At 41.3% G+C, this 27,234-nt stretch overlaps 1 protein-coding gene across 2 annotated transcripts in view; it reads left to right on the top strand.

Moving 5' to 3' along the window:
- cyp2k4 (cytochrome P450 2K4) overlaps positions 1 to 26,987 on the top strand; it is a 79,970-nt gene extending 52,983 nt beyond the window's left edge. Inside the window, exons 1-9 of one of the 2 annotated variants that reach the window (XM_090194288.1) lie at positions 13,122 to 13,471; positions 16,337 to 16,499; positions 17,517 to 17,666; positions 17,865 to 18,025; positions 19,224 to 19,403; positions 22,868 to 23,009; positions 24,351 to 24,535; positions 25,551 to 25,692; positions 25,805 to 26,987. In XM_090194288.1, the coding sequence (XP_090050414.1) occupies positions 13,268 to 13,471; positions 16,337 to 16,499; positions 17,517 to 17,666; positions 17,865 to 18,025; positions 19,224 to 19,403; positions 22,868 to 23,009; positions 24,351 to 24,535; positions 25,551 to 25,692; positions 25,805 to 25,992 (1,515 nt within the window). In that variant the 5' untranslated portion in view covers positions 13,122 to 13,267 and the 3' untranslated portion in view covers positions 25,993 to 26,987. 2 annotated transcript variants of the gene reach the window in all.
- Positions 26,988 to 27,234: the final 247 nt, after the last annotated feature.

Consider the following 27,234-nt stretch of genomic DNA (forward strand, 5'->3'; position numbering starts at 1 on the left):
TGGACACTCCCCGCAAGGTCTGAATACCCACACTTGCATCGTAAATATACTGAACAAAAATATAAACACAACATGTAAAGTGTTGGTCCCATGTTTCATGAGCTGAAATAAAAGATGCCGGAAATGTTCCGTATGCAGAAAAAGCTTATTTTTCGCAAAATCTGAGCACAAATGTGTTTACATCCCTGTTCGTTAGCACCACAAATACCTGAAGCTTCCGCGGTTGTGTTCAAATGTAGGCCTTAGCACTCATTCTGATCTCATTCCTGATGATCAGTGCTTTAGTTTATTATCTTGCTGTCCAATGGTACTGAATTTGAGATGCACCCGACTGTCCACGTTGTTCTGTGCATTAGCCTTTTGATTTGAAAAGTTGTAGTGTTTGTACTAGGCTATTTGATTTAATGTATATACACTATATATACTAAAATATGTGGACACGCCTTCAAATTTGTGGATTTGGCTATTTCAGCCACACCCGTTGCTTACAGGGAAGTAAAATGGACCCAGACAGGATGACCACATCAGTGAATCAACCCACTCAGGTGACGCACCCCCTCAAGGGACGGCATGAGAGAGCCCCAGTAAGCCAGTGACTCAGCCCCTGTAATAGGGTTAGAGGCAGAGAATCCCAGTGGAAAGAGGGGAACCGGCCAGGCAGAGACAGCAAGGGTGGTTCGTTGCTCCAGAGCCTTTCCGTTCACCTTCCCACTCCTGGGCCAGACTACACTCAATCATATGACCCACTGAAGAGATGAGTCTTCAGTAGAGACTTAAAGGTTGAGACCGAGTTTGCGTCTCTGACATGGGTAGGCAGACCGTTCCATAAAAATGGAGCTCTATAGGAGAAAGCCCTGCCTCCAGCTGTTTGCTTAGAAATTCTAGGGACAATTAGGAGGCCTGCGTCTTGTGACCGTAGCGTACGTGTAGGTATGTACGGCAGGACCAAATCAGAGAGATAGGTAGGAGCAAGCCCATGTAATGCTTTGTAGGTTAGCAGTTAAACCTTGAAATCAGCCCTTGCTTTGACAGGAAGCCAGTGTAGAGAGGCTAGCACTGGAGTAATATGATCAATTTTTTTGGTTCTAGTCAGGATTCTAGCAGCCGTATTTAGCACTAACTGAAGTTTATTTAGTGCTTTATCCGGGTAGCCGGAAAGTAGAGCATTGCAGTAGTCTAACCTAGAAGTGACAAAAGCATGGATTAATTTTTCTGCATCATTTTTGGACAGAAAGTTTCTGATTTTTGCAATGTTACGTAGATGGAAAAAAGCTATGTCTTTGCTAGGTGAAGCTCCGCCTTATCTCAGTTCACTGGTCACGATAACAACACCCACCCGTAGCACACGTTCCAACAGGTATATCTCACTGATCACCCCCAAAGCCAACACCTCATTTGGCCGCCTTTCCTTACAGTTCTCTGCTGCCAGTGACTGGAACGAATTGCAAAAATTGCTGAAGTTGGAGACTTTTATTTCCCTCACCAACTTTAAACATCAACTATCTGAGCAGCTAACTGATCACTGCAGCTGTACATAGTCCATCTGTAAATAGCCCACCCAATCTACCTACCTCATCCACATAATGTTTTTATTTCAAATCAAATCAAATCAAATTTTATTTGTCACATACACATGGTTAGCAGATGTTAATGCGAGTGTAACAAAATGCTTGTGCTTCAAGTTCCGACAATGCAGTAATAACCAACAAGTAATCTAACTAACAATTCCAAAACTACTGTCTTGTACACAGTGTAAGGGGATAAAGAATATGTACGGATATATGAATGAGTGATGGTACAGAGCAGCATAGGCAAGATACAGTAGATGGTATCGAGTACAGTATATACATATGAGTATGTAAACAAAGTGGCATAGTTAAAGTGGCTAGTGATACATGTATTACATAAGGATACAGTCGATGATATAGAGTACAAAAGTTTGTGAGTGCTTTTGGTGACAAGCCGAATTTCTTCAGCCTCCTGAGGTTGAAGAGGCGCTGCTGCGCCTTCTTCACAATGCTGTCTGTGTGAGTGGACCAATTCAGTTTGTCTGTGATGTGTATGCCGAGGAACTTAAAACTTGCTACCCTCTCCACTACTGTTCCATCGATGTGGATAGGGGGGTGTTCCCTCTGCTGTTTCCTGAAGTCCACAATCATCTCCTTAGTTTTGTTGACATTGAGTGTGAGGTTATTTTCCTGACACCACACTCTGAGGGCCCTCACCTCCTCCCTGTAGGCCGTCTCGTCGTTGTTGGTAATCAAGCCTACCACTGTTGTGTCGTCCGCAAACTTGATGATTGAGTTGGAGGCGTGCGTGGCCACGCAGTCGTGGGTGAACAGGGAGTACAGGAGAGGGCTCAGAACGCACCCTTGTGGGGCCCCAGTGTTGAGGATCAGCGGGGAGGAGATGTTGTTGCCTACCCTCACCACCTGGGGGCGGCCCGTCAGGAAGTCCAGTACCCAGTTGCACAGGGCGGGGTCGAGACCCAGGGTCTCGAGCTTGATGACGAGCTTGGAGGGTACTATGGTGTTGAATGCCGAGCTGTAGTCAATGAACAGCATTCTCACATAGGTATTCCTCTTGTCCAGATGGGTTAGGGCAGTGTGCAGTGTGGTTGAGATTGCATCGTCTGTGGACCTATTTGGGCGGTATGCAAATTGGAGTGGGTCTAGGGTGTCAGGTAGGGTGGAGGTGATATGGTCCTTGACTAGTTTCTCAAAGCACTTCATGATGAAGGAAGTATTTTATTTACTTTTCTGCTCTTTTGCACACCAGTATCTCTATTTGCACATCATCATCTGCTCATTTATCACTCCAGTGTTAATCTGCTAAATTGTAATTATTCGCTTTGCTGAGAAAATCATTGAAAACAAAAACGACCCTAAAAAGCTTTGGAAATCATTTAAGGAACTAGGCTGTAGTAGTACTACCAAAAACAAACTAAACAGTATTGGACTGAACATCAAAGGGGAGATGGTATATGAAAAAGCAAAGGTTTCCAATGAATTCAACTTTTTTTTTTACTTCTGTTGCCAGCAAGCTGGTTAGCAAGCTGCCCACCAGTTCTGGTTTGTATGGAAGCAACCAACTCAATACGTATTATGTAGAGTTAGGGGTTCAGCCAAACTCTTTTTCTTTGGCAAAGGTAGCAACAGCCAAAATAGTCAGTATGCTGGCAGAGCTTAAATGCTCCAAAGTCACAGGCCTGGATAATATTCCTGCAAGGTTTCTAATAGATTCTGCTGAGCAAATTGGCCCTTGTATTACACATTTCATTAATCTCACTCTTGAACTAGGTACCTTTCCCAGGGACATGAAACAAGATAAAGTTATACCTCTATATAAGAAGGGGATAAAGTCTGACCCTGGGAATTATAGGCCTGTATCTATCCTCTGTGTAACATCAAAGATCCTGGAGAGAATTGTACATGAGCAAATGTATGAATATGTTAACAAACAGGGTCTAATGTATGATTTTCAGTCAGGTTTTAGAAAAACATACTCCACTGATTCATGTCTACTTTACTTGACTGACTTCATCAGGAAAGAGATTGATGAGGGAAATCTGTGTGGAATGGTACTGCTTGACCTACAGAAGGCCTTTGATACAGTTAACCACTGTCTCCTAATCTCCAAACTGGAGGCAGTATCCCTCTAGGCTGGGTAAAGTCCTATTTATCAGTAGAGGTTAATGGTTCACCGTCTCAGGCAAAACCAATGAGTTGTGGCGTTCCGCAGTGGAGCGTGCTTGGGCCTCTGCTGTTTTTATTGTATATTAACCATATGAAAGATGCTCGTTCTTGCCGTCTTTTTCTTTATGCGGATGACTGTACACTTCTGGTGTCTCACAAAAGTAAAACTATGTTGGAGAGCATACTTAGCACAGAGCTTACTAACATTAGCAAATGGCTTGGAGATAATAAGCTATCTCTGCACTTAGGGAAAACTGAAGCAATTATTTTTGGATCCAGACCTAAAGTGTGTAGGTCGTCTGAATTCAGAGTGGAGTTAGGGGGTGAGGTGCTGACTACTAAAACCTCTGTTAGCTACACGGGATGTATCCTTGATGGAAGCTTGGGAGGTGTGAGCATGGCCAATAAGGTGCTAGGGAAGGTTAATGCCAGGGCTAAGTTTTTGGCTAGAAAGTCCAAGCTGCTTGATAAGGACTCCATGAAAGTACTAGCTACTGCCCTCATTCAATGCCATTTTGATTATGCTAGTACTTCCTGGTTTGGGGCTTATCCAAACTTATGAAGGGGAAGCTCCAGATTGCCCAGAATAAGCTGATCAGGGTAATATTGAAGGTGAGTCCACATACTCACATAGGCTGGAGCTGCTTTCAGAAACTAAACTGGCTGCCTGTTGAGGCTAGGGTGTCCCAGATTTGACTAGGTTTGGTTTACAGGAGTATTTATGGTCCTGCGCCCAGATATCTAAGTGATTACTTTCCTCATGTTAGGGATGCACACAATCACAGCACCAGATCAGGTGTTGCTGATGTGTGCTTATACAGGTAGTAATAATACAGGTAGTAGTAATGCTGGGGAAGGTACTTTCTTGTATACTGGAGCCTCAGAATGGAATGAGTTGCCTCTGCCTATAAAAACAACAACATCCTCTCTGGGCAGCTTTAAAAAATAAAGTACAAATATGTTTGTCTTCTGTGCCCATATGAATAATCCCTATGATGTAACTGGAATGATGAGATGTTTTACTTCTATGTTTTTGTTTTATTATTTCACTGCCATACTGTGTTTGATCTTGTCTAGCCATCTTGTCTCAAGAGGACCACAGTGGAAATAAGTCCCAGACTTCATTGTGTGTTATCCTCAATGATTTTATTAATGTGCAAGTATGGCTTTTAAGTTTTATGTGTGCTTGTTTTTTAATTAATAAACTAAACATCTTGCCCAGGTTGTCCATGCCTCCTTTGTTGTGGTTGTAGTCCAGGATGATTGCTGGCATCCTGGTTGTAGTCCAGGATGATGGCTGTGCTCCGGAAGACCACATTCTTGTTCCTCTTTGGGCGGTGAGAAACTAGAGTGGTGGTGGGGTTGGACGCAAACTTTGATAAGGTCTCTCTTCCCCTTGTTGTGAGAAGTGTAGAGGGAGCTCAGGCTTGTTCTTTCCAGTAGTTTCTTTCCAACCATGGTGATCTTCCTCTTCAGGAGCTGCTGGCTGAGTTCATAAAAGGTGAAGAAATTGTCACACGTGACATTGCGCCCCCTCAGTCCATCTGTCACATCAAGCACAACCAGGATCCCCTGGTTCTTCTCCTGGCCTCCACTGGTCGGCTTCCCTATGTACTGTAGACTTGCATCTTCCAAGGGTAGCTGGATTGTGCGTCACAGGCCACCCATTTCTTGATGCCATACTTTGCCGGAAAGGACAGTGACCTTTTGACAAAAGAGATTGCTGTCAGTAATTAGTATCAGACTCACAGAAAACAGTCTGTGCATATTTGTAAACAACAGCTGGTGCACGAAATCTGAGGAAGTCTCTAGATTTTGCTCGCCGGAAGTAGAGTATATTGTGATAAATTGCAGGCCACACTACTTGCCTAGAGAGTTTTCAGCTATATTTTTCGTGGCTGTTTATTTACCACCACAGACAGATGCTGGCACTAAGACCGCACTCAGTCAGCTGTATAAGGAAATAAGCAAACAAGAAACCACTCACCCAGAGGCGGCGCTCCTAGTGGCTGGAGACTTTAATGCAGGGAAACTAAAATCAGTTCTATCAAATTTCTATCAACATGTTAAATGTGAAACCAGAGGGAAACACATTTTAGATCACCTGTACTCCACACACAGACGCGCATACAAAGCTCTCCCTCGCCCTCCATTTGATAAATCCGACCAAAACTCTATCCTCCTGATTCCTGCTTACAAGCTAAAATTAAAGCAGGAAGCACCAGTGACTTGGTCTATAAAATAAGTGGTCAGATGAAGCAGATGCTAAACTACAGGACTGTTTTGTTAGCACAGACTGGAACATGTTCCGGGATTCCTCCGATGGCATTGAGGAGTACACCACATCAGTCACTGGCTTTATCAATAAGTGCATTGAGGACGTCGTCCCCACAGTGACTGTACGTACATAACCCAACCAGAAGCCATGGATTACAGGCAACATTCGCACTGAGCTAAAGGGTAGAGCTGCCGCTTTCAAGGTGTGGGACTCTAAACCCGGAAGCTTACAAGAAATCCTGCTATGCCCTGCGACAAACCATCAAACAGGCAAAGCGTCAATAGAGGGCTAAGATTGAATCATACTACACCGTCTTCGACACTCGTCTCATGTGGCAGGGCTTGCAAACTATTACAGACTACAAAGGGAAGCACAGCTGCGAGCTGCCCAGTGACGCAGGCCTACCAGACGAGCAAAATCACTTCTATGCCCTCCTGTACTCCCTGGTCACCCACGACTGCATGGCCAGGCACGACTCCAACACCATCATTAAGTTTGCAGATGACGCAACAGTGGTAGGCCTGATCACCGACAACGACGAGACAGCCTATAGGGTGGAGGTCAGAGACCTGGCTATGTTGTGCCCGAATAACAACCTATCCCTCAATGTAACCAATACTAAGGAGATGATTGTGGACTACAGGAAAAGGAGGACCAAGCACGCCCCCATTCTCATCGACGCGGCTCTAGTGGAGCAGGTTGAGAGCTTCAAGTTCCTTGGTGTCCACATCAACAACAAACTAGAATGGGTCAAACACACCAAGACAGTCGTGAAGAGGGCATGACAAAGCCTATTACACCTCAGGAAACTAAAAAGATTTGACATGGGTCCTGACATGGGTCCTGAGATCCTCAAAAGGTTCTACAGCTGCAACATCGAGAGCATGGTTGCATCACTGCCTGGTTCGTCCATTGCTCAGCCTCTGACCGCAAGGAATTACAGAGGGTAGTGCGTACAGCCCAGTACATCACTGGGGCTAAGCTGCCTGCCATCCAGGACCTCTACACCAGGCGGTGTCAGAGGAAGGCCCTAAAAATGTGCATTATGTGCCCCCCCCAACCCCTCTTTTTACGCTGCTGCTATTCTCTGTTTATCATATATGAATATTGTCTTTAACTATACATTCACGTACTTACTACCTCAATTGGGCCGACCAACCTATGCTCCCGCACATTGGCTAACCGGGCTATCTGCATTGTGTCCCTCCACCCACCACCCGCCAACCCCTCTTTTACGCTACTGCTACTCTCTGTTCATCATATTTGCGTAATCACTTTAACCATATCTACATGTACATTCTACCTCAATCAGCCCGACTCACCGGTGTCTGTATGTAGCCTCGCTACTGTATGTAGCCTGTCTTTTTACTATTGTTTTATTTCTTTACTTACCTAACACCTTTCTTTCACTATTGGTTAGATCCTGTAAGTAAGCATTTCACTGTAAGGTTTCACCTGTTGTATTCGGCGCACGTGACAAATACACTTTGATTTGATTAGTTTTTTATATTTTCTGGGTCAAAGTTTAGCTTTTTCAAAAGAGGCTTTATTACTGCCACTTTTAGTGAGTTTGGTACACATCTGGTGGATAGAGAGCTGTTTATTATGTTCAACATAGCAGGGCCAAGTACAGGAAGCAGCTCTTTCAGTAGTTTAGTTGGAATAGGGTCCAGTATGCAGCTTGAAGGTTTAGAGGCCATGATTATTTTCTTCAACGTGTCAAGGGATACAGTATTAAACAAGTTGAGTGTCTCTCTTTATCCTAGGTCCTAGCAGAGTTGTGCAGACTCAGGACAACTGAGCTTTGGAGGATTACACAGATTTAAGTGGTCCGTAATTTGCTTTCTAATGATCATGATCTTTTCGTCAAAGAAGTTCATGAATTTATCAATGCTGAAGTGAAAGCCATCCTCTCTTGGGGAATGCTGCTTTTAAGTTAGCTTCAGATCCACAACATTTATTCTTACGGGACAAAACTAGGTCCAGAGTATGACTGTGGCAGTGAGTAGGTCGGGAGACATGTTGGACAAAACCCACTGAGTCAATGATGGCTCAGAAAGCCTTTTGTAGTGGGTCTGTGGACTTTTCCATGTGAATATTAAAGTCACCAAAAATGTGAACATTATCTGCCATGACTACAAGGTCTGATAGGAATTCAGGGAACTCAGTGAGGAAAGCTGTATATGGCCCAGGAGGCCTGTAAACAGTACCTATAAAAAGTGATTGAGTAGGCTGCATAGATTTCATGACTAGAAGCTCAAAATATGAAAACGCAGTCTTTGTTTTTTGTAAATTGAAACTAGCTATCATAAATGTTAGCAACACCTCCGCCTTTGCTGGATGCGCGGGGGATATGGTCACTAGTGTAACCAGGAGGTGAGGCCTCATTTAATTCATCTCGGGCGAACATGCCTCTCATGATTAAGTTTAGTTTATTTACGGTAGTGCACGTTGCCGCAGGTTTTTGCGAACCTGCCCAGTGTATATCGGTCATACAAAACCCAGTGTATATCGGTCATACAAAACCCAGTGTATATCGGTCATACAAAACCCAGTGTATATCGATTATACAAAACCCAGTGTATGTTGGTCATACAAAACCCTGTGGGAATAGTTAGCTCCCATTATTGATTAATTCTAAAAAAAAAAATAACATCAAATCAAAGAACTTAAATCATTCCCCCCAGAATCGAGAATATAGGCTACTGACCTTGTCGCCGACTGGGAAAAGCAATGTTTGTTGGATCTAGTCACCATCCCTGTCGGTCTGGGGTGTACACCGGCCTGGTCTTTAACCTCAATTCAGAGGCCAGGTCTTAAATAACGGGACCAGACCCGCTCGTGCACGATTTTCGGCGTACGACCTTCAGATGACAGAGACGGGTATTTTAGATCCCGGTTCGAAGGACCAATTGTTACGGGAATTAAATTCCGATATGTTTTAATACCCAATTAAATTAAACACTCTGTCCACTCCTAAGAATTTGTATGACTATTATTTGCATAAAATGGACAGAGACCAGTCTCAAAACCAATCTGTAACGTTTATTCTCGAGAGTACTGAACACGATACAGTTTACCACAGGTTATAAACTGAAAATGACGTCATTAGTTTTCGAACTGTCCCGTCTCTTCTCCCACCCTGGTACAAAGGCAGTATCTCAAGCCTTCCCACATCGTATCCGACCAATTTAATATAATTTATGACCAAGCCAAGGTCTCCCTGTGTAGATAAGCATTCTAGCCAGTCTGACGATAAGTTAATTAATTTCTACCAAGGAACAGACAGTCATTGTTCTAATTCTTGATTATATTTACACACATTATATTCAGTACTAGGATTAAAATAAAATTCATACATCTATACAGTAACATAATAGTATTCTGATTAGTCAGTCCTGATTGAAATGTATACATAAAAAATCCCCTTTCCTGCTATAACAGTCCACTCTTCTGGGAAGGCTTTCCACTAGATGTTGGAACATTGCTGCAGGGACTTGCTTCCATTCAGCCAGAAGAGCATTAGTGAGGTCGGGCACTGATGTTGGGCGATTAGGCCTAGCTCACAGTCGGCATTCCAATTCATCCCAAAGGTGTTCGATGGGGTTGATGTCAGGGCTCTGTGCAGGTCAGTCAAGTTCTTCCACACCGATCTCGACAAACTGTTTCTGTATGGACCTCACTTTGTGCATGGGGGCATTGTCATGCTGAAACAGGACAGAGCCTTTCCCAAACCTGTGCCAGAAAGTTGGAAGCACAGAATTATCTGAATGCCGAATGCTGTAGCGTTAAGATTTTCCTTCACTGGAACTAAGGAGCCAAGCCTGAACCATCAAAAACAGCCCCAGACCATTATTCCACTTCCACCAAACTTTACGGTTGGCACTATGCATTGGACAGGTAGCATTCACCTGGCATCCGCCAAATCCAGATTCATCAGTTGGACTGCCAGGGAGTGAAACGTGATTCATCAATACAGATAACGCGTTTCCACTGCTCCGGTCCAATGGCGGTGAGCCTTACACCACTCTAGCCTTGGCATTGCGCAAGGTGATCTTAGGCTTGTGTGTGGGTACTCGGCCATGGAAACCCATTTCATGAAGCTCCTGATGGACAGTTATTGTGCTGACGTTGCTTCCAGAGGCAGTGTGGAACTTGGTAGTGAGTTGTTGCAACCGAGGACAGCGGATTTTACACGCTATGCGCTTCAGCACTCAGCGGTCCCGCTCTGTGAGCTTGTGTGGCCTACCACTTCGCAGCTGAGACGTTGTTGCTCCTAGGCCTTTCCACTTCACAATAACAGCACCTACAGTTGACCGGGGCAGCTCTGGCAGGGCAGACATTTCACAAACTGACTTGTTGGAAAGGTGGCATCCTATGACGGTGCCACGTTTACAGTCACTGAGCTCTTCAGTCAGAACCATTCTACTGTCAATGTTTGTTTATGGAGATTGCATGGCTGTGTTCTCGATTTTATTTCCCTGTAAGCAACGGGTGTGGCTGAAATAGCCAAATCCACAAATTTAAAGGCGTGTCCACATATTTTAGTATATATAGTGTATATACATTAAATCAAATAGCCTAGTACAAACACTAAAACTTTTCAAATCAAAAGGCTAATGCACAGAACAACGTGGACAGTCGGGTGCATCTCAAATTCAGTACCATTGGACAGCAAGATAATAAACTAAAGCACTGATCATCAGGAATGAGATCAGAATGAGTGCTAAGGCCTACATTTGAACACAACCGCGGAAGCTTCAGGTATTTGTGGTGCTAACGAACAGGGATGTAAACACATTTGTGCTCAGATTTTATGAAAAATAAGCTTTTTCTGCATACGGAACATTTCCGGCATCTTTTATTTCAGCTCATGAAACATGGGACCAACACTTTACATGTTGTGTTTATATTTTTGTTCATTATATTTACGATGCAAGTGTGGGTATTCAGACCTTGCGGGGAGTGTCCACAGAACCTGCTTGATACGTTCTATAGATACTGATAAAGACAACTTGAAGTCAGTTTACTTTTGAGGTTAAAGAACACAAGTTATGTTTTGTGGATAAAATGTGTCAGAGGTCTCTTCTGTCAACAAACATTTATTTTTTAAACTGTAGCAAATGGAACACTATGTATTTGCCACTTCAACATTTATTAACAAATGCAATGCTTGAGTCATGAAGTTCTCGGGAAGAATAATCTCTAGTCACTCAAAAGCCAGAGATGTGGATCTGATTACAAATTAAATGAAAAGCTGCCATACCTTTGTAGATTTGTCAGTAGCACCATGGGTAGTGAACCTCATTTGATCAATTTAAAGGAGAGATGAGACATACTAACCCATCGAGAGTGGGAGGTTGGGGAAGCAGATCTCCACCGAAATCCTTGAAAATCTTAAAAAAGAAATGACAAAACTTTTGGAGAGCAAATTAAATTGTGGGTCGACTTCTGGCTTAGACTACACATGATATACTTATATAGGACTATGATGAAAAAGCATTGTTTAATTGAAGTATCTGTATATGCAGGGCGAAGGTGACTTCTGTTAGTTATGCTTCCCTCTATTCAAGAAGAGGTTTTCAGACTTTTACAGAGATTGGAAATGTATTCTGTCTTTGGAATGTGTAAACTGACCTTTGTAACCTCAAGTGGCAGAGGGATTATTGGGATCCAGCCTGACCTGTTCTTTCTCCAACTGTCTGCACTGAAGATAGTTTTATGTTTCAAATATTTTTTATTGAACACACACAAGAATGGTGTATAGGTAGGTATACAAGACAGGTATACAATTCTTATCTAAACATAAAAGAGCAGACAGGAACAAGACCCAGAGTTCTAGGTGCAGAACAAATAATACAAAACACGACATACAGAACAAGGACACGTAGAAAGAAAGAGGGTAGATGTCACACCCCCCCCCCCCCCCTCCCAACAGCTTGCGTGGCAGGGCCAGCACATCTTGCCCAAAGGTAGATTAATATATTAAAATTTGAGAGTGCGTTAAGGCAAAATGGGAGGAAGAACTAGGGACTGACATTTCGGTGGCAGACTGGGAAGAGAGCTTGGAGTATATCCACACATGCTCCATTAATTCCAGACATCGTCTCATAGAATTCAAGGTATTACACAGATTACACTATTCCAAAACTAAATTGCATAGGATATTTCCTGAGACATCCCCTACATGTGATAAATGTCAGGCTGCGCAGGGTACACTACTCCACTGCTTTGCCCTATGCTCTAGCTTGCATGGTTATTGGTGTGGAATTTTTGGGATTCTCTCTGAAGTTTTGGAGACTTCAATAGACCCAGACCCTCTTCTGATAATTCTGGGAGTGTCTGAGTCCCTAAACGGATTAACCAACCCCCAAAAACAACTAATCTCTTACGGTCTCATTTCGGCAAAAAAACGAATCTTGTTGTTTTGGAAAAGGAGGGAAGCGCCCTCTACCAAATTATGTCTCAGTGAATTGGCAAACACTGTACACTTAGAAAGAATTAGATATATTCTGAACAATAAATGATCAACATTTGATCAAATCTGGCAGCCTTTCCTCTCCTACTTGGACGAGTCGGCGCTGTGAATTTGTACTTATTAATGGCATCTGCACTGAAGATAGTTTTACCAGACCATTTACCTGATCATCATTGACTCGCACTAAACAAATAAAACATCAAATGTGGAACACCTTCAAGTGTCTAAAAAGTTATTATATATGATTGGAGATGTAAATATATGTCAATCAGTAATTTATTATCTTTTTATATGATATTTACAGAGTTTTCAAAGAATATAGACAACAGAGGGGGATTTCTGAAGATCTTTAGTAACACAATCAAATCCCAAATATGATTAGATTTAACCTCATTCTATCTATGTAACCCTCACCGTCCCTTTGGTGATGGAATAAAGTTTATGTGTTAATCTGGTCTATCAGTCTAATTCCATTTCACCGGGCGTATAAATGCCTTTCGATATATTACCTTTTTTGGACAGACCAGGACACAAATCATATGGAGAGTTTGTCAATGACCTGCAGGTGAGATCATGTGTTTCACAATTATATGTTGACAGACCTGCTGGAGTTGCATTGTTTAGCTCCTCCTCTGAGGTTGTACCCTCCCTCTTCTCATCTTGCTCAAATAGGGTGGTGTGGGGAGGTTATACAAATAGCATTCATTGGAGTTCTGTTGTCGTGGAAGTTCTCTGAGCACACACACTTGTTCCATAACGGAGCATTGGTGTGTTGTATTTTTAGCCCAGTATAAGGTGTATGAGCTCAGTCTGAAGATGTCTCTTATAGAAGGTCTTCTACAGACATCAAGCACAGTGACACTGCTGGGTACTGTGCTGTTTCTGCTGGTCCTCTACCTCCGCTCCTCTGGTTCCAGCTCTGAGGAACAGGGGAAGGAGCCTCCAGGACCCAGGCCGCTGCCCCTGCTTGGTAACATGCTCCAGCTGGACCTCAAGAAGCCCTACTGCACTCTCTTCGAGGTAAGATGAAGTCATCCGTTGCTTTCAGAACAAAACATGTTGAGGTTGACTTGATCTGTGAGATTTGATCTGTTTTTTGCTATTTCACCTGGTTTGAAAAGTTCAGTAAGCAAACTGATGAATGAACTCTGGCACATTGTACAGTGCCTTGCGAAAGTATTCGGCCCCCTTGAACTTTGCGACCTTTTGCCTCATTTCAGGCTTCAAACATAAAGATATAAAACTGTATTTTTTTTGTGAAGAATCAACAACAAGTGGGACACAATCATGAAGTGGAACGACATTTATTGGATATTTCAAACTTTTTTAACAAATCAAAAACTGAAAAATTGGGCGTGCAAAATTATTCAGCCCCTTTACTTTCAGTGCAGCAAACTCTCTCCAGAAGTTCAGTGAGGATCTCTGAATGATCCAATGTTGACCTAAATGACTAATGATGATAAATACAATCCACCTGTGTGTAATCAAGTCTCCGTATAAATGCACCTGCACTGTGATAGTCTCAGAGGTCCGTTAAAAGCGCAGAGAGCATCATGAAGAACAAGGAACACACCAGGCAGGTCCGAGATACTGTTGTGAAGAAGTTTAAAGCCGGATTTGGATACAAAAAGATTTCCCAAGCTTTAAACATCCCAAGGAGCACTGTGCAAGCGATAATATTGAAATGGAAGGAGTATCAGACCACTGCAAATCTACCAAGACCTGGCCGTCCCTCTAAACTTTCAGCTCATACAAGGAGAAGACTGATCAGAGATAGCCAAGAGGCCCATGATCACTCTGGATGAACTGCAGAGATCTACAGCTGAGGTGGGAGACTCTGTCCATAGGACAACAATCAGTCGTATATTGCACAAATCTGGCCTTTATGGAAGAGTGGCAAGAAGAAAGCCATTTCTTAAAGATATCCATAAAAAGTGTCATTTAAAGTTTGCCACAAGCCACCTGGGAGACACACCAAACATGTGGAAGAAGGTGCTCTGGTCAGATGAAACCAAAATTGAACTTTTTGGCAACAATGCAAAACGTTATGTTTGGCGTAAAAGCAACACAGCTGAACACACCATCCCCACTGTCAAACATGGTGGTGGCAGCATCATGGTTTGGGCCTGCTTTTCTTCAGCAGGGACAGGGAAGATGGTTAAAATTGATGGGAAGATGGATGGAGCCAAATACAGGACCATTCTGGAAGAAAACCTGATGGAATCTGCAAAAGACCTGAGACTGGGACGGAGATTTGTCTTCCAACAAGACAATGATCCAAAACATAAAGCAAAATCTACAATGGAATGGTTCAAAAATAAACATATCCAGGTGTTAGAATGGCCAAGTCAAAGTCCAGACCTGAATCCAATCGAGAATCTGTGGAAAGAACTGAAAACTGCTGTTCACAAATGCTCTCCATCCAACCTCACTGAGCTCGAGCTGTTTTGCAAGGAGGAATGGGAAAGAATTTCAGTCTCTCGATGTGCAAAACTGATAGAGACATACCCCAAGCGACTTACAGCTGTAATCGCAGCAAAAGGTGGCGCTACAAAGTATTAACTTAAGGGGGCTGAATAATTTTGCACGCCCAATTTTTCAGTTTTTGATTTGTTAAAAAAGTTTGAAATATCCAATAAATGTCGTTCCACTTCATGATTGTGTCCCACTTGTTGTTGATCCTTCACATAAAAATACAGTTTTATATCTTTATGTTTGAAGCCTGAAATGTGGCAAAAGGTCGCAAAGTTCAAGGGGGCCGAATACTTTCGCAAGGCACTGTATATGCTTTTAGCTGGTTAATGTTGTTTAGTGTTCTATTCTGTAGTGTATTTCAATAGATATGTCCTGCCCAAGTAGCCTGGTCCCAGATCTGTTTTTTGTTGGGAACCAGGCTATGGACAAAATACTTTGTGACAGTGACCAATGTGTTGCAAGGAAAGAGATGAGGTCACTTTAGAATATTGAAAGTAAAGGGGGATACCTGGTCATTTGTACAACTGAACTCATTCAACTGAAATGTGTCTTCCGCATTTAACACAACCCCTCTGAATCGGAGGTGCGGGGGGCTGCCATAATCAACATCCACGTCTTCGGCGCCCGAGATGTACCCTTGGAATATTCCTTCAGGGATCTTGTTATAACAGACCTGGGTTCAAGTACATAGTATACTTAAGTATTTGACATTTTTGTGTTTGAGTATTTTGTAATACACAGCCAAAAACTACATCAAATAAAAACAACAAGTAGTTGTAAATACATGCCACTTGTAACATAGGTGCAGTTAATGACCGGTGCAGTTAATGACATGACCAGACTTCTGACATGGAAACATAAACAATACTATCTGATGACGGATAACAGAAGAGTGCTTTTTAAAGGGTAGGTAATCAAGGGAGTAATGAAGTCCAGGTGTGACTGATGAGTCAAAGGTGTGCATAATGATGGTTGCCAGGTGTGCATAATGATAGGTTGCCAGGTGTGCATAATGATGGGTTACCATGTGTGCATAATGATGGGTTGCCAGGTGTGCATAATGATGGGTTTCCAGGTGTGCATAATGATGGGTTACCATGTGTGCATAATGATGGGTTGCCAGGTGTGCATAATGATGGGTTTCCAGGTGTGCATAATGATGGTTGCCAGGACCAGTGGTTAGTAGACCGGTGACATTGGGAGCGGGAGCTTGACACCAATACTTTCCAAATGTACTCTGGTATTTGAACCTAGGTCTGACATCAACTGTAAACCACTGTCTTCATGCTTTTTCTTGACTGATACATGTTAAACAAGCTGTATGTGGTGTCCAGTTATGTGCTTAGTCATATAATATTACGAGACATAACTGAGTCTATGGTGTACTTTATGTCAACTTTATCTGTCCAGCTCTCCAAGAAATATGGTTCCATCTTCACGGTTCACTTTGGACCCAAGAAAGTGGTTGTTCTGGCAGGATACAAGACGGTCAAGCAGGCGCTGGTCAACCAGGCAGAGGACTTTGGGGACAGGGACATCACACCTGCGTTCTATGATTTCAACCAAGGACATGGTAATGATATTTTACTCTTCTGCTGGCTATGTCCCATTCTTAAAGGGATAGTTCACCCAAATTACAACCTGTCTTATTGATTTCCTTAATCTGTAAGCAGTCTATGAACAAGCTAAACAGTAATCCATGTGTTTGTTCTCCAATGTATGTGTTGGCCACATATGAGCATAGGATGAGTCAACAACATTGTGGGTATAAGTTAACAAATTATGAAGTTTTAAAAGTGAGATTTTCACCTAACAGTTACTTTAAATAAACGTTATTGAGCTACACAATCAATTTCAGACACTTTGAGATGAGTTGGAAATTAAATGCATTACAATCTGTTGAAAGTCTTATTCTAGCCTGGTGGAACAAGTCTGATTGCTGCATTCACCGTTCTGTTTTGCTGCATGTATATCAGCCTGCCCTTTATCCAATAGATTGGCGTTTGGAATAAGCCAGAACATGTCTGGTCCAATCAGTGCCCTCGCAGAAACAGTGGTTGGGTTTAACAACCAATGTTGCCAAATACTGTGTTGAAAGTGATCCAATAGCTGACAATTTCATTTTTAATAATACCACTCATTTCTGACATTTGAGACTAGAATGGTGAATGCAGAGATCAGACTAGAATGGTGAATGCAGAGATCAGACTAGAATGGTGAATGCAGAGATCAGACTAGAATGCTGAAGGCAGAAATCAGGCTGTCATCCTCTGCTTATAATATAAATGTCTAAAATAGTTACAGATGATCATGACCAGAAAGGATGCAGAGATTCTTTGGCAGATTATTTATTTATATATATATATATATATATATATATATGTATGTATGTATATATGAATATATGTGTATATGTATGTATGTATATGTATGTATGTATGTATGTGTGTGTATATATATGTATATATATATATATATATATATGTATATGTGTGTGTACATAATCATTATTAAATGGCATATTATAGTAAAAATTATTGATAAATATTACACTTTGAATTGTCATGGAAACAAACTACATTCTCTACAGGGATTCTGTTTACCAATGGAGACTCATGGAAAGAGATGAGGCGCTTTGCCCTGACAAACCTTAGAGACTTTGGGATGGGCAAGAAAGGGAGTGAGGAGAAAATCTTAGAGGAAGTCCCCTACCTGATCGAAGTGTTGGAAAAACATGAGGGTAAGAGAATCAGTATCTTTTCACTAGTAGTAGAAGTAGTATGATGTATTTATAGGGGATGCCTAGGCTTAATTGCCTGGTTAAAAATCAGGCTATTTTAAACCACATTATTAGTAAATAGCTAATTGGCTTGCTAAGTGATCGTGTGGGTTCTGGAAAGCTTATTTTGTAATTAATTAGATGTTTTGTCTATTACAGGTAAGGCATTTGACACCACCCAGTCTGTGCATCATGCCGTCTCCAACATAATCTCTGCCATTGTCTACGGCAGCAGGTTTGAATACACTGACCCCCTATTCACAGGCATGGTGGACAGGGTCAATGAGAATGTTCACCTTATAGGTTCTGCATCAATTCAGGTAGTCTGCTTATTTAGACCATTTTGTTTTTACTGTATTTTCTGAGAAAATAATGTCTGTCTCAGTGCAATCAATAAAACTAGGAAACAGACGCCTGTTATGAATTCTTGCAAATTAAAATGTACATACTCATTTAAACTTTACTTGATGTGCCAGTAAACTTATTATAAACCATTATTGTACAGTTTATAACCCATTACAATGCTGCTTATAAATCATTATATACAATATTCATGATGTATAACATATAAAATAAAATCCTCATAGCCCAGTCCAAGCTCTTTGTCCTGGCACACCAATGGTGGATCCAGCTTCCCCTGAAGCTAGGACAGCAGAGTCCCTGCCCATCTTCCGAAAGCACCTGAAACTTTACCTCCTCAAAATGTATCTTAAATAAAACTCTCGCCCCCACCCCCCCAAAAAAGTTCCTGAACAACAGGTTTCTAGCTCTGACTTTGCTGACTTTTTCCTCAAAACTACTTTGAGAAAAGTGCACTTACTATGCCTGTGACATGTGATTGTCCCACCAAGCTATCTTAAGATGAATGCACTAACTGTGAATCGCTCTGGATAAGAGCGTCTGCTAAATTGCTAAAATATTTTGTACAATTAATTATATCATTGTAATTATTATATATAATATGGTTACATAATAACTAGTGATGGGCACCGATATACAAAATTATATCACTATCAGTACCATTTTTGTGATTCCATATCGTATCGGTTTGCATAAAATATATTGCACCTGTGCATGTTCACTTTTCTGTTCACTTCCATGGCTCTTTGAAGTTCAGACAACTGTTAGCAGATTGTTCGTTGGGCCAGGCGTGAATATTCTGGTATTTTAATATTGTATTCATACTGGTTAGTTAGGGAGGCCTATATTATAGGACCATCAACAGGCAATTAATTAAATATGCTAAATTGAGAGCCTGTGAGGTCTGTTTGAGGGTTTTGTGTTTGCAGGAAAATTAATGTGTTCTTTTTACAGAATAGTAAAAATAATAAACTGACATTACAATATGCCTTGCTCATATCAATATCAAATAATATTGAATATCACTATTGGTGCTCACAACTAATAACTACATATTTATGTGCATCACATTTGTATTTAATTATCTAATCATAGTTGTGGTGTGTTATAATTAATATAATATTGTTTTTTGTGTATTCTACCTGAATCTCTGTGTAGATGTACAACATGTTTCCCTGGTTGGGTCCGTGGATAAACAACCTGACACGTCTGAAAAAGAATGTTGCTGATTTGAAGATGGAGGTGATAGAGCTGGTGAGGGGCCTGAAGGAGACTCTGAACCCTCACATGTGTAGAGGCTTTGTGGACTCGTTCCTCGTCCGAAAGCAAACCCTGGAGGTATGAAGACTTCATGCAGAATCTGCATCTCACTCATTCATAGCAATTAATATTGCTCAGTATGACTATACAGAATAGAATGAATCAATAAGGTCCGAGGGGGTGTGGTATATGATCAATTTACCACAGCTAAGTGCAGTGCCTGTATACAGTCCTTGTATATTGGCCAAATTCCACAAAACCCAGAGGTGCCTTGCTGGTGTTATAAACTTGTTACCAACATAATTAGAACAGTAAATAAGTAATTTTGCGCCACAATAGTGGTATATTGTCTAAGTTACCAAGACATTCGGATAATCAGTATCCAGGAACCAAACTGCCGGGTTTATAGTACTTATTACACCACCTTGTGGTTCACTTTACTGCTGAAAAACACAACTAACTTCAGTTGTCCAACACTAACATCCCACTGGGCACAGAAGTCAATTCAACATCTATTCGACGTTGATTCAACATAATTTAATTCAAATGATGTGGAAAATGTTGATTCAACCAGTTTGACTGAATGCCAGCTGAGGGAGGATCTAACTAGTTCTCTGTATCAGTAGAATCACATGTAAACTCAGACTCAAACACTAAAACAGTTCCTCAAGCAGATTTAAAAGAATGTGTTGATTATCTGTTTTGTTTGCTTTTTTGTCATTTTTCCATATTATTTCTATCTCTGATAAGCTACACAGGAAATGGCAAAAAAAATAGCCCATATTATATTAACCATATAATTTTTTGGTACATTTGGATAGAAAACACTCTAAAGTTTCTAAAACTGTTCAAATTATGTCTGTGTATAACAGAACTGATATGGTAGGCGACCCCGAGGACAAACCATCCCAAAAAAAATACATTCAGCCTACCACTATTTTCAATGGCTATCACTTTTAATATAAGTCCTCCCAGATTGCAGTTCCTAGGGCTTCCACTAGATGTCAACAGTCTTTAGAAAGAGTTTCATGCTGGGTTTTTGGAAAAATTAGCCAGAAATTGTATTTTTTCTAGGTGACTCCCATTTGGCTTTAGTGTTTCCAAGCGTGTGGAAGAGAGCGCGTTCTTTGGTATTTTTCTCCGGTAAAGACAATAACGATTCTCCGTCTAAAATGTTATTGTCTATTTACGTATTAGGGTACCTAAGGTTTGATTATAAACATTGTTTGCCTTGTTTGGAAAAGTTTATTATTAATGTTTGGGATTAATTTTGTATGCATTTTGAACGAGGGAAACTGGATGAATTATTGACTTTAGCGTGCCAGCTAAACCGAGTTTTTCTTGATATAAAGGACATTATCGAACAAAAGGACCATTTGTGATGTAACTACCGTCCCACCTGCCCTTAAGAAGTTAACATATGTAGCCTTAGAAAGGTTAATACAATTAATAACTTGCTAACATCAGATATATATTCATATATTAGCCATTTATGAGACTCACGTCGATAATTCATTTGATACATCATTAGCAATACAATGATATAACATCTACAGAAGACACAGGAATGCGTATGGGGGAGTTGTTGCTGTACATATTCAGAACCATATCACTGTAATGCTTAGAGAGGATCTTGTGTTATTGAAGTGTTGTGGTTGCAGGTTCACCTGCCTCCTCTAAAGCCTATTTTAGTGTAGCTACTATAGGCCACCGAGTTCTAACGGTCAGTATCCAGAGAATGTGTGTGAAATTCTTGATGGGGGCTCCTGAGTGGCGCAGAGTTCTAAGGCACTGCATCTCAGTGCTAGAGGCATCACTACAGACCCTGGTTCGATTCCAGGCTGTTTCACAACTGGCCTTGATTGGAGTCCCATAGGGCGACGTACAATTGGGCCAGCATTGTTAGGGTTTGGCCGGGGTACTAATAATAAATAATAAAAGATGGGACTAAAATAGTGTGTGATCATACAAATTATTTTCAAATCAAATTAAATTATATTTGTAACATGCCGAATACAACCGGTGTAGACCTTACAGTGAAATGCGTACTTACAAGCCCTTAATCAATAATGCAGTTTTAAGAAAAATAAAAAATATAAAACATTTTGCTGTGACTCTTATGTGGATGATGTTAAAAAATATTTGTTGGTCTGATGTGATTAATAAGGAGCATCCAGACGCTGCACTTGATGCATTTTATGAAATTGCTTCTTCTAGTTATTGATAAACATGTACATTTTTTAGAAACTGGCTCCGTGGATTGATGAGGAATTTAATAACTGTATAGTTGATAGATATGGGGCAAAAGGAGTGGCTAATAAGTCTGGCTGCACATCTGACTGGCTGAAGGTGAGGTGAAGAAATTATTGTCGATCAATAATGGCAAACCTCCTGGCATTGACAACTGTCATGTCTTTAATCTGACCCCAGAGAAGTGTTTGTCCTCAGGCCTGGTTCTAACAGCCAACCTGTCAGCTTACTGGCAGCTCTTTGCAAACTGTTGGAAAAAATGGTGTTTGACCAAATACAATGCTATTTCTCTGTAAACAAATTAAGACTTTCAGAATGCTTATAGAGAAGGGCACTGAACATGCACTGGCACAGATGACTGATGATTGGTTTAAATAGATTTATAATAAAAAGATTTCAGTGCAGCCTTTAATATTAGTGACCATAACGTGTTGAAAAATCCTATGTGTCATGGCTTTTCAACCTCTGCCATATTGTGGATTCAGAACTATCTATCTAATAGAACCCAAGGGATTTTCCTTACTGGAAGCTTCTCTAATGTTAAACATGCAAAGTGTGGTGTACCTCATGGCAGCTCTCTTGGCCCTCTACTCTTTTCTATTTTTACCAATGACCTGCCACTGGCATTAAACAGAGCCTGTGTGTCCATGTATGCTGATGATTCAACCCGTCAGCAATCACAGCTAGTGAAATCACTGCAACACTAAACAAAGAGTTGCAGTCAGTTTGAGAATGGGTGGCCAGTAATAAACTGGTCCTGAACATCTCCAAAACTAAGCATTGTATTGATACAAATCATTCCCTAAGTTCTGGACCTCAGCTGAATCTGGTAATCAATGGTGTGGCTGTTGAGGATATTAAATTCCTTGGTGTTACTTTAGATTGTAAACGCTCATGGTCAGAACATATTGATTCAATGATTGTAAAGATTTGAAGAGGACTGTCCATGATAAATAGATGCTCTGCTTTTTTTCAATCAAATGTATTTATAAAGCCCTTCTTACATCAGCTGATGTCAAAGTGCTGTAAAGAAACCTAGCCTAAAACAGCAAGCAATGCAGGTGTAGAAGCACCACTCTCCACAAAGCAAGCTCTAGTTTGATCTTATCTTAATTATTGTCCAGTCAAAAGAAGGGCCAACTTAAGCTGCCCAGAACAGCATGACACATTTATCTCTTCATTGTAATCAGAGGGCTAATATCAATACTATGCATGCCAGTTTCTCTTGGCTAAGAGTTGAGGAAAGACTGACTGTACATAACTCATGTCATCTGAGGGTCTGTTTCTGTTAGGAATCTGGCAAAATGGATTCTTTCTACCATGACGACAACCTGCTATTTAGTATTGGTAACCTGTTTGGTGCTGGTACCGACACCACCGGGTCAACACTGCGCTGGGGTCTGCTGCTAATGGCCAAGTACCCCCATATACAGGGTAAGGATTTATATAAACACAAACACATGAACGCACACACACACCACAGGAGGCTGCTGTGGAGTGGAGTGGTATCAAAAATATGGAAACCATGTGATCCGATTCCATTCCAGCCATTATGAGCCCGTCCTCCCCAATTAATGTGCCACCTGTGACACACAGACATGAAACAGTAAAGCACTCATGGTGTTACAAGTTATAAACATTGGCAAAGACCCAGATTGAAGAATATATTATGAAACTAGACAAGGATGGCTTGGTTAATGAAGGTTAAACGTTAACTGAGGAACAGTCTCAAATTGTTGGTGCATGGACTCTAGAAGGTTTCGAAAGCATTCCAGAGATGCTGGCCCATGTTGAATCCAATGCTTTTGACAGTTGTCAAGTTAGCTGGATGTCCTTTGGGCAGTGGACCATTCTTAATACACACTGGAAACTGTTGTGTGAAAAACCCAGCTGCGTTGCAGTTCTTGACACAGACCGATGCGCTTGGCACCTTCACCATACCCCATTCAAAGGCACTTAAATCTTTTGTCTTGCCCATTCACCCTCTGAATGGCACACATACACAATCCATGTTGCAAGACCCACTGGTTGAAACTTATTTATAAAACCCTCAAGCCTCACTCCCCCCTCTCTGAGATAACTACTGCAGCCGTCATCCTCCACATACAACACCCATTCTGCCAGTCACATTCTGTTAAAGGTCCCCAAAGCGCATACATTCCTGGGTCGATCATCTTTTCAGTTCGCTGCAGCTAGCTGCAACTGGAACGAGCTGCAACAAACACTCAAACTGGACAGTTTTATCGCAATCTCTTCATTCAAAGACTCAATCATGGACTGTCTTACTGACAGTGGCTGCTCTGCATGATGTGTTGTTGTCTCTACCTTGCCCTTTGTGCTGTTGTCTGCCCAATAATGTTAGTACCATGTTGTGCTGCTACCATGCTGTGTTGTCTTAGGTCTCTCTTTATGTAATGTTGTTTTCTCTCGTCGTGGTGTTTGTTGTCCTGTATTTATTTTTTACTCATTTTTAATCCCAGTCCCTGTCCCTTCAGGAGGCCTTTTGGTAGGCCGTCATTGTAAATAAGAATTTGTTCTTAACTGACTTGCCTGGTTAAATGAAGTCTAAATTGTATTCAGGCTTAACTCCATTGTTAACCTGTCTCCTCCCCTTCATTAACAATGATTGAAGTGGATTTAACAAGAGACAGTAAGAGATCATAGCTTTCACCTGGTCAGTCTGTCATGGAAAGAAGAGCAGGTGTTCTTAATGTTTTGTCTACTCAGTGTACATTTCACTGTATTAACTCCAACCCTCCCTCCTTTCTGTCTCAGATCAGGTCCAGGAGGAGATCAGCAGGGTTATAGGAAGTCGTCAAACCTTGGTAGAGGACAGGAAGAACCTGCCCTACACTGATGCAGTGATCCATGAGACCCAGAGACTGGCCAACATTGCACCCATGGCCGTCCCTCACACCACCAGCCGAGATGTCACCTTCCAGGGATATTTCATCAAAAAGGTCAGATACCTGGATATCCAAATCTCTGTGTTTATTTTGTGACCAACTTCAAATTGTCTTTTTTCCTGAAGCGAAGTTACAGGTTCAAAAAACAATAAAAGAAATGCATATAAAGAGAAGCCCAATCCATTCCCCCCTTCAGTCCCTATCCAACCCCGCATCCTCCTTCCCCACCTGGAAACCATGTCTCCCACCCCGCCTGTATAAATTGATGGTTGGGATTACAGGATGCCAAGGTCATATTTTTCTATTGTAACATGTGAGCTGGGAGTCGGCAAGCAAGTTTAGGGAGTTAATCAATAAACGAAACATAATACAAAACAAGAACGAACAACGCACAGACATGAAACTGAAACAGAAACAATAACGCCTGGGAAGGAACCAAAGGGAGTAATATATGGAAGGTAATCAGGCAGGTGATGGTGTCCAGGTGAGTCTGAGGTGCTGGTGTGCGTAATGATGGTGACAGGTTTGTGTGTATAATAATGAGCAGCCTGGTGACCTAGTGCGCCGGAGAGGGAGTATACGTGACATCTATATTCTGTTCCAGTTAAATGATTGTTCAGATTGAGTTAGATCTGTGGACCATACTGTTTAAATGGCTAGCTCAGAATATGAGCTTTCCAAAAGTTGTTTATATATTATAGAGATCAGTCCTTTTGGGAACCTAGATCATGTATTTATAAATCCATCACTGGAAGGTTTGGTAGTTGGGTTTCCCAAGAGACTCTGTAGACCAGCATATCTGACTTTAGTTGTAAATATAGAAAAAAAGGAGTTGTATGTATCTTTCAAATCTTGGAATGTTCTCAAACCATAACTGTCTATGATATCGGTAAGGATTCCACATTTGGGGGATGCAAAAAGACGGCACAACACGTTATTGTGAAATATTGGAGTATGGGCATGCCATATGTATATATTTCTGCCTGAAGTTGCAATCCATTCCTATTAAACAAAGTTTCATCACCTTTACTCTGAAAATAAGGGGTTCTATGCTTCACCCTTACTGCAGGGGACATCTGTGATTCCTCTACTGATGTCGGTCCTACAGGATGATAACGAATGGGAGAGCCCCAACACCTTTAACCCCTCACATTTTCTGGATGAGCAGGGAGGATTTGTCAAGAGGGACGCCTTCATGGCCTTCTCTGCAGGTAGATTAACTTCATTATATAACAAATTATTTAATTGCAAGAAGTAGATCAATTCAGGTTGCCTTGTGGACAGACTTCATGCTATTTTCTGTATATTTGGTCTCTCTCGCAGGTCGTAGGGTGTGTCTTGGGGAGGGTCTGGCCAGGATGGAGCTCTTCCTCTTCTTCACCTCCCTCCTGCAGCGCTTTCGTTTCTCTCCTCCTCCTGGAGTAACAGAGGATGATCTGGACCTCACACCATCCGTGGGGTTCACCCTCCACCCTTCACCTCACCAGCTGTGTGCTGTGAGCCGGGTCTGAGATTTGAACATGAAAATATTGGTGGGGCAAAAACTCAATCAAAAAAGCTAAAATGCATCGAAACCACTACACATTAAATGTACCATTATAATAAATAATCCCAGAAATGAGTTTGCGCGACACACAAACATTATTATATTTAGTTTATGATCGGTTCATAGGCACCTTCCAATATCTTTTACATTTAATTACACTGAAGACTACGGTAGTGGAACATATTTTTATAGAGTGAAGTCTATTTTACTTCATTTTCAGCATCGGTCTGCAGTATTGCTAAGTATTGCTAAGAGTATTGGGACGCAGTCCAACACGTTCTGAGGGTAGTTGCATCCGCCTGTCTGCTTTTTTGACAACACCCCTTTTTGATTTGAACGAAACCTTCCACACATATTTGCCAATTGTAAAAGTGCTCAGAAAGTGACTTATTAAATAAATATTTTTGTTCTCAAGAAATTTGACGACCTGGTTGTCGATAAACCAAAATACAAATGTATTTGTTGCTGGTATGTACTGCCCCCCTGCTGCCATCGCGGATGCTATTGGTGCTATACTTTGAATGTTTAATACCTGTTCTGTCCTCGGAGTTGGTCATTTTAGGGGATTTGAATCTGGATTAGCTATCCCTGGCTGCAGATCAATTTACGTTTATATGCATAGATTTGAATCTTACTCAATTGATCTCAAAACCCATGTGGCCCTGTTAACTCTTCATTGATTGAGTTAATTCTTACTAATAACCCCCATAAATATTTGTGTAGTGGAGTATTTGCATATGATCTCAGTGATAATTGTCCCATAGGATGTATTAGAGATACTACACGGCAAAATATTAATCATGGTTTAATTAAGAATATATATTTTTTAAATGTTTCTGCTGAAGGGTTTTTACATAACATGTTCTACTCTGATAAAACCACTGTCTCCTGTTATCCTGACCATGAGTTTGCTCTAGAAAAGGTCTCCTCAATAAATAAATATATACACTACCGCTCAAACGTTTGGGGTCACTTAGAAATGTCCTTGTTTTTGAAAGAAAAGCTCATTTTTGTCCATTAAAATAACATCAAATTAATCAGAAATACAGTGTAGACATTGTTAATGTTGTAAATGACTGTTGTAGCTGGATTTTTTATGGAATATCTACGTAGGCCCATTATCAGCAACCATCACTCCTGTGATCCAATGCCATGTGTTAGCTAATCCAAGTTTATACTTTTAAAAGGCTAATTGATCATTAGAAAA

The sequence above is a fragment of the Oncorhynchus mykiss genome, chromosome 13, assembly GCF_057628025.1.
Source record: "Oncorhynchus mykiss isolate SJ-2025 chromosome 13, ASM5762802v1, whole genome shotgun sequence".
In the NCBI taxonomy this organism is placed as follows: domain Eukaryota; kingdom Metazoa; phylum Chordata; class Actinopteri; order Salmoniformes; family Salmonidae; genus Oncorhynchus; species Oncorhynchus mykiss.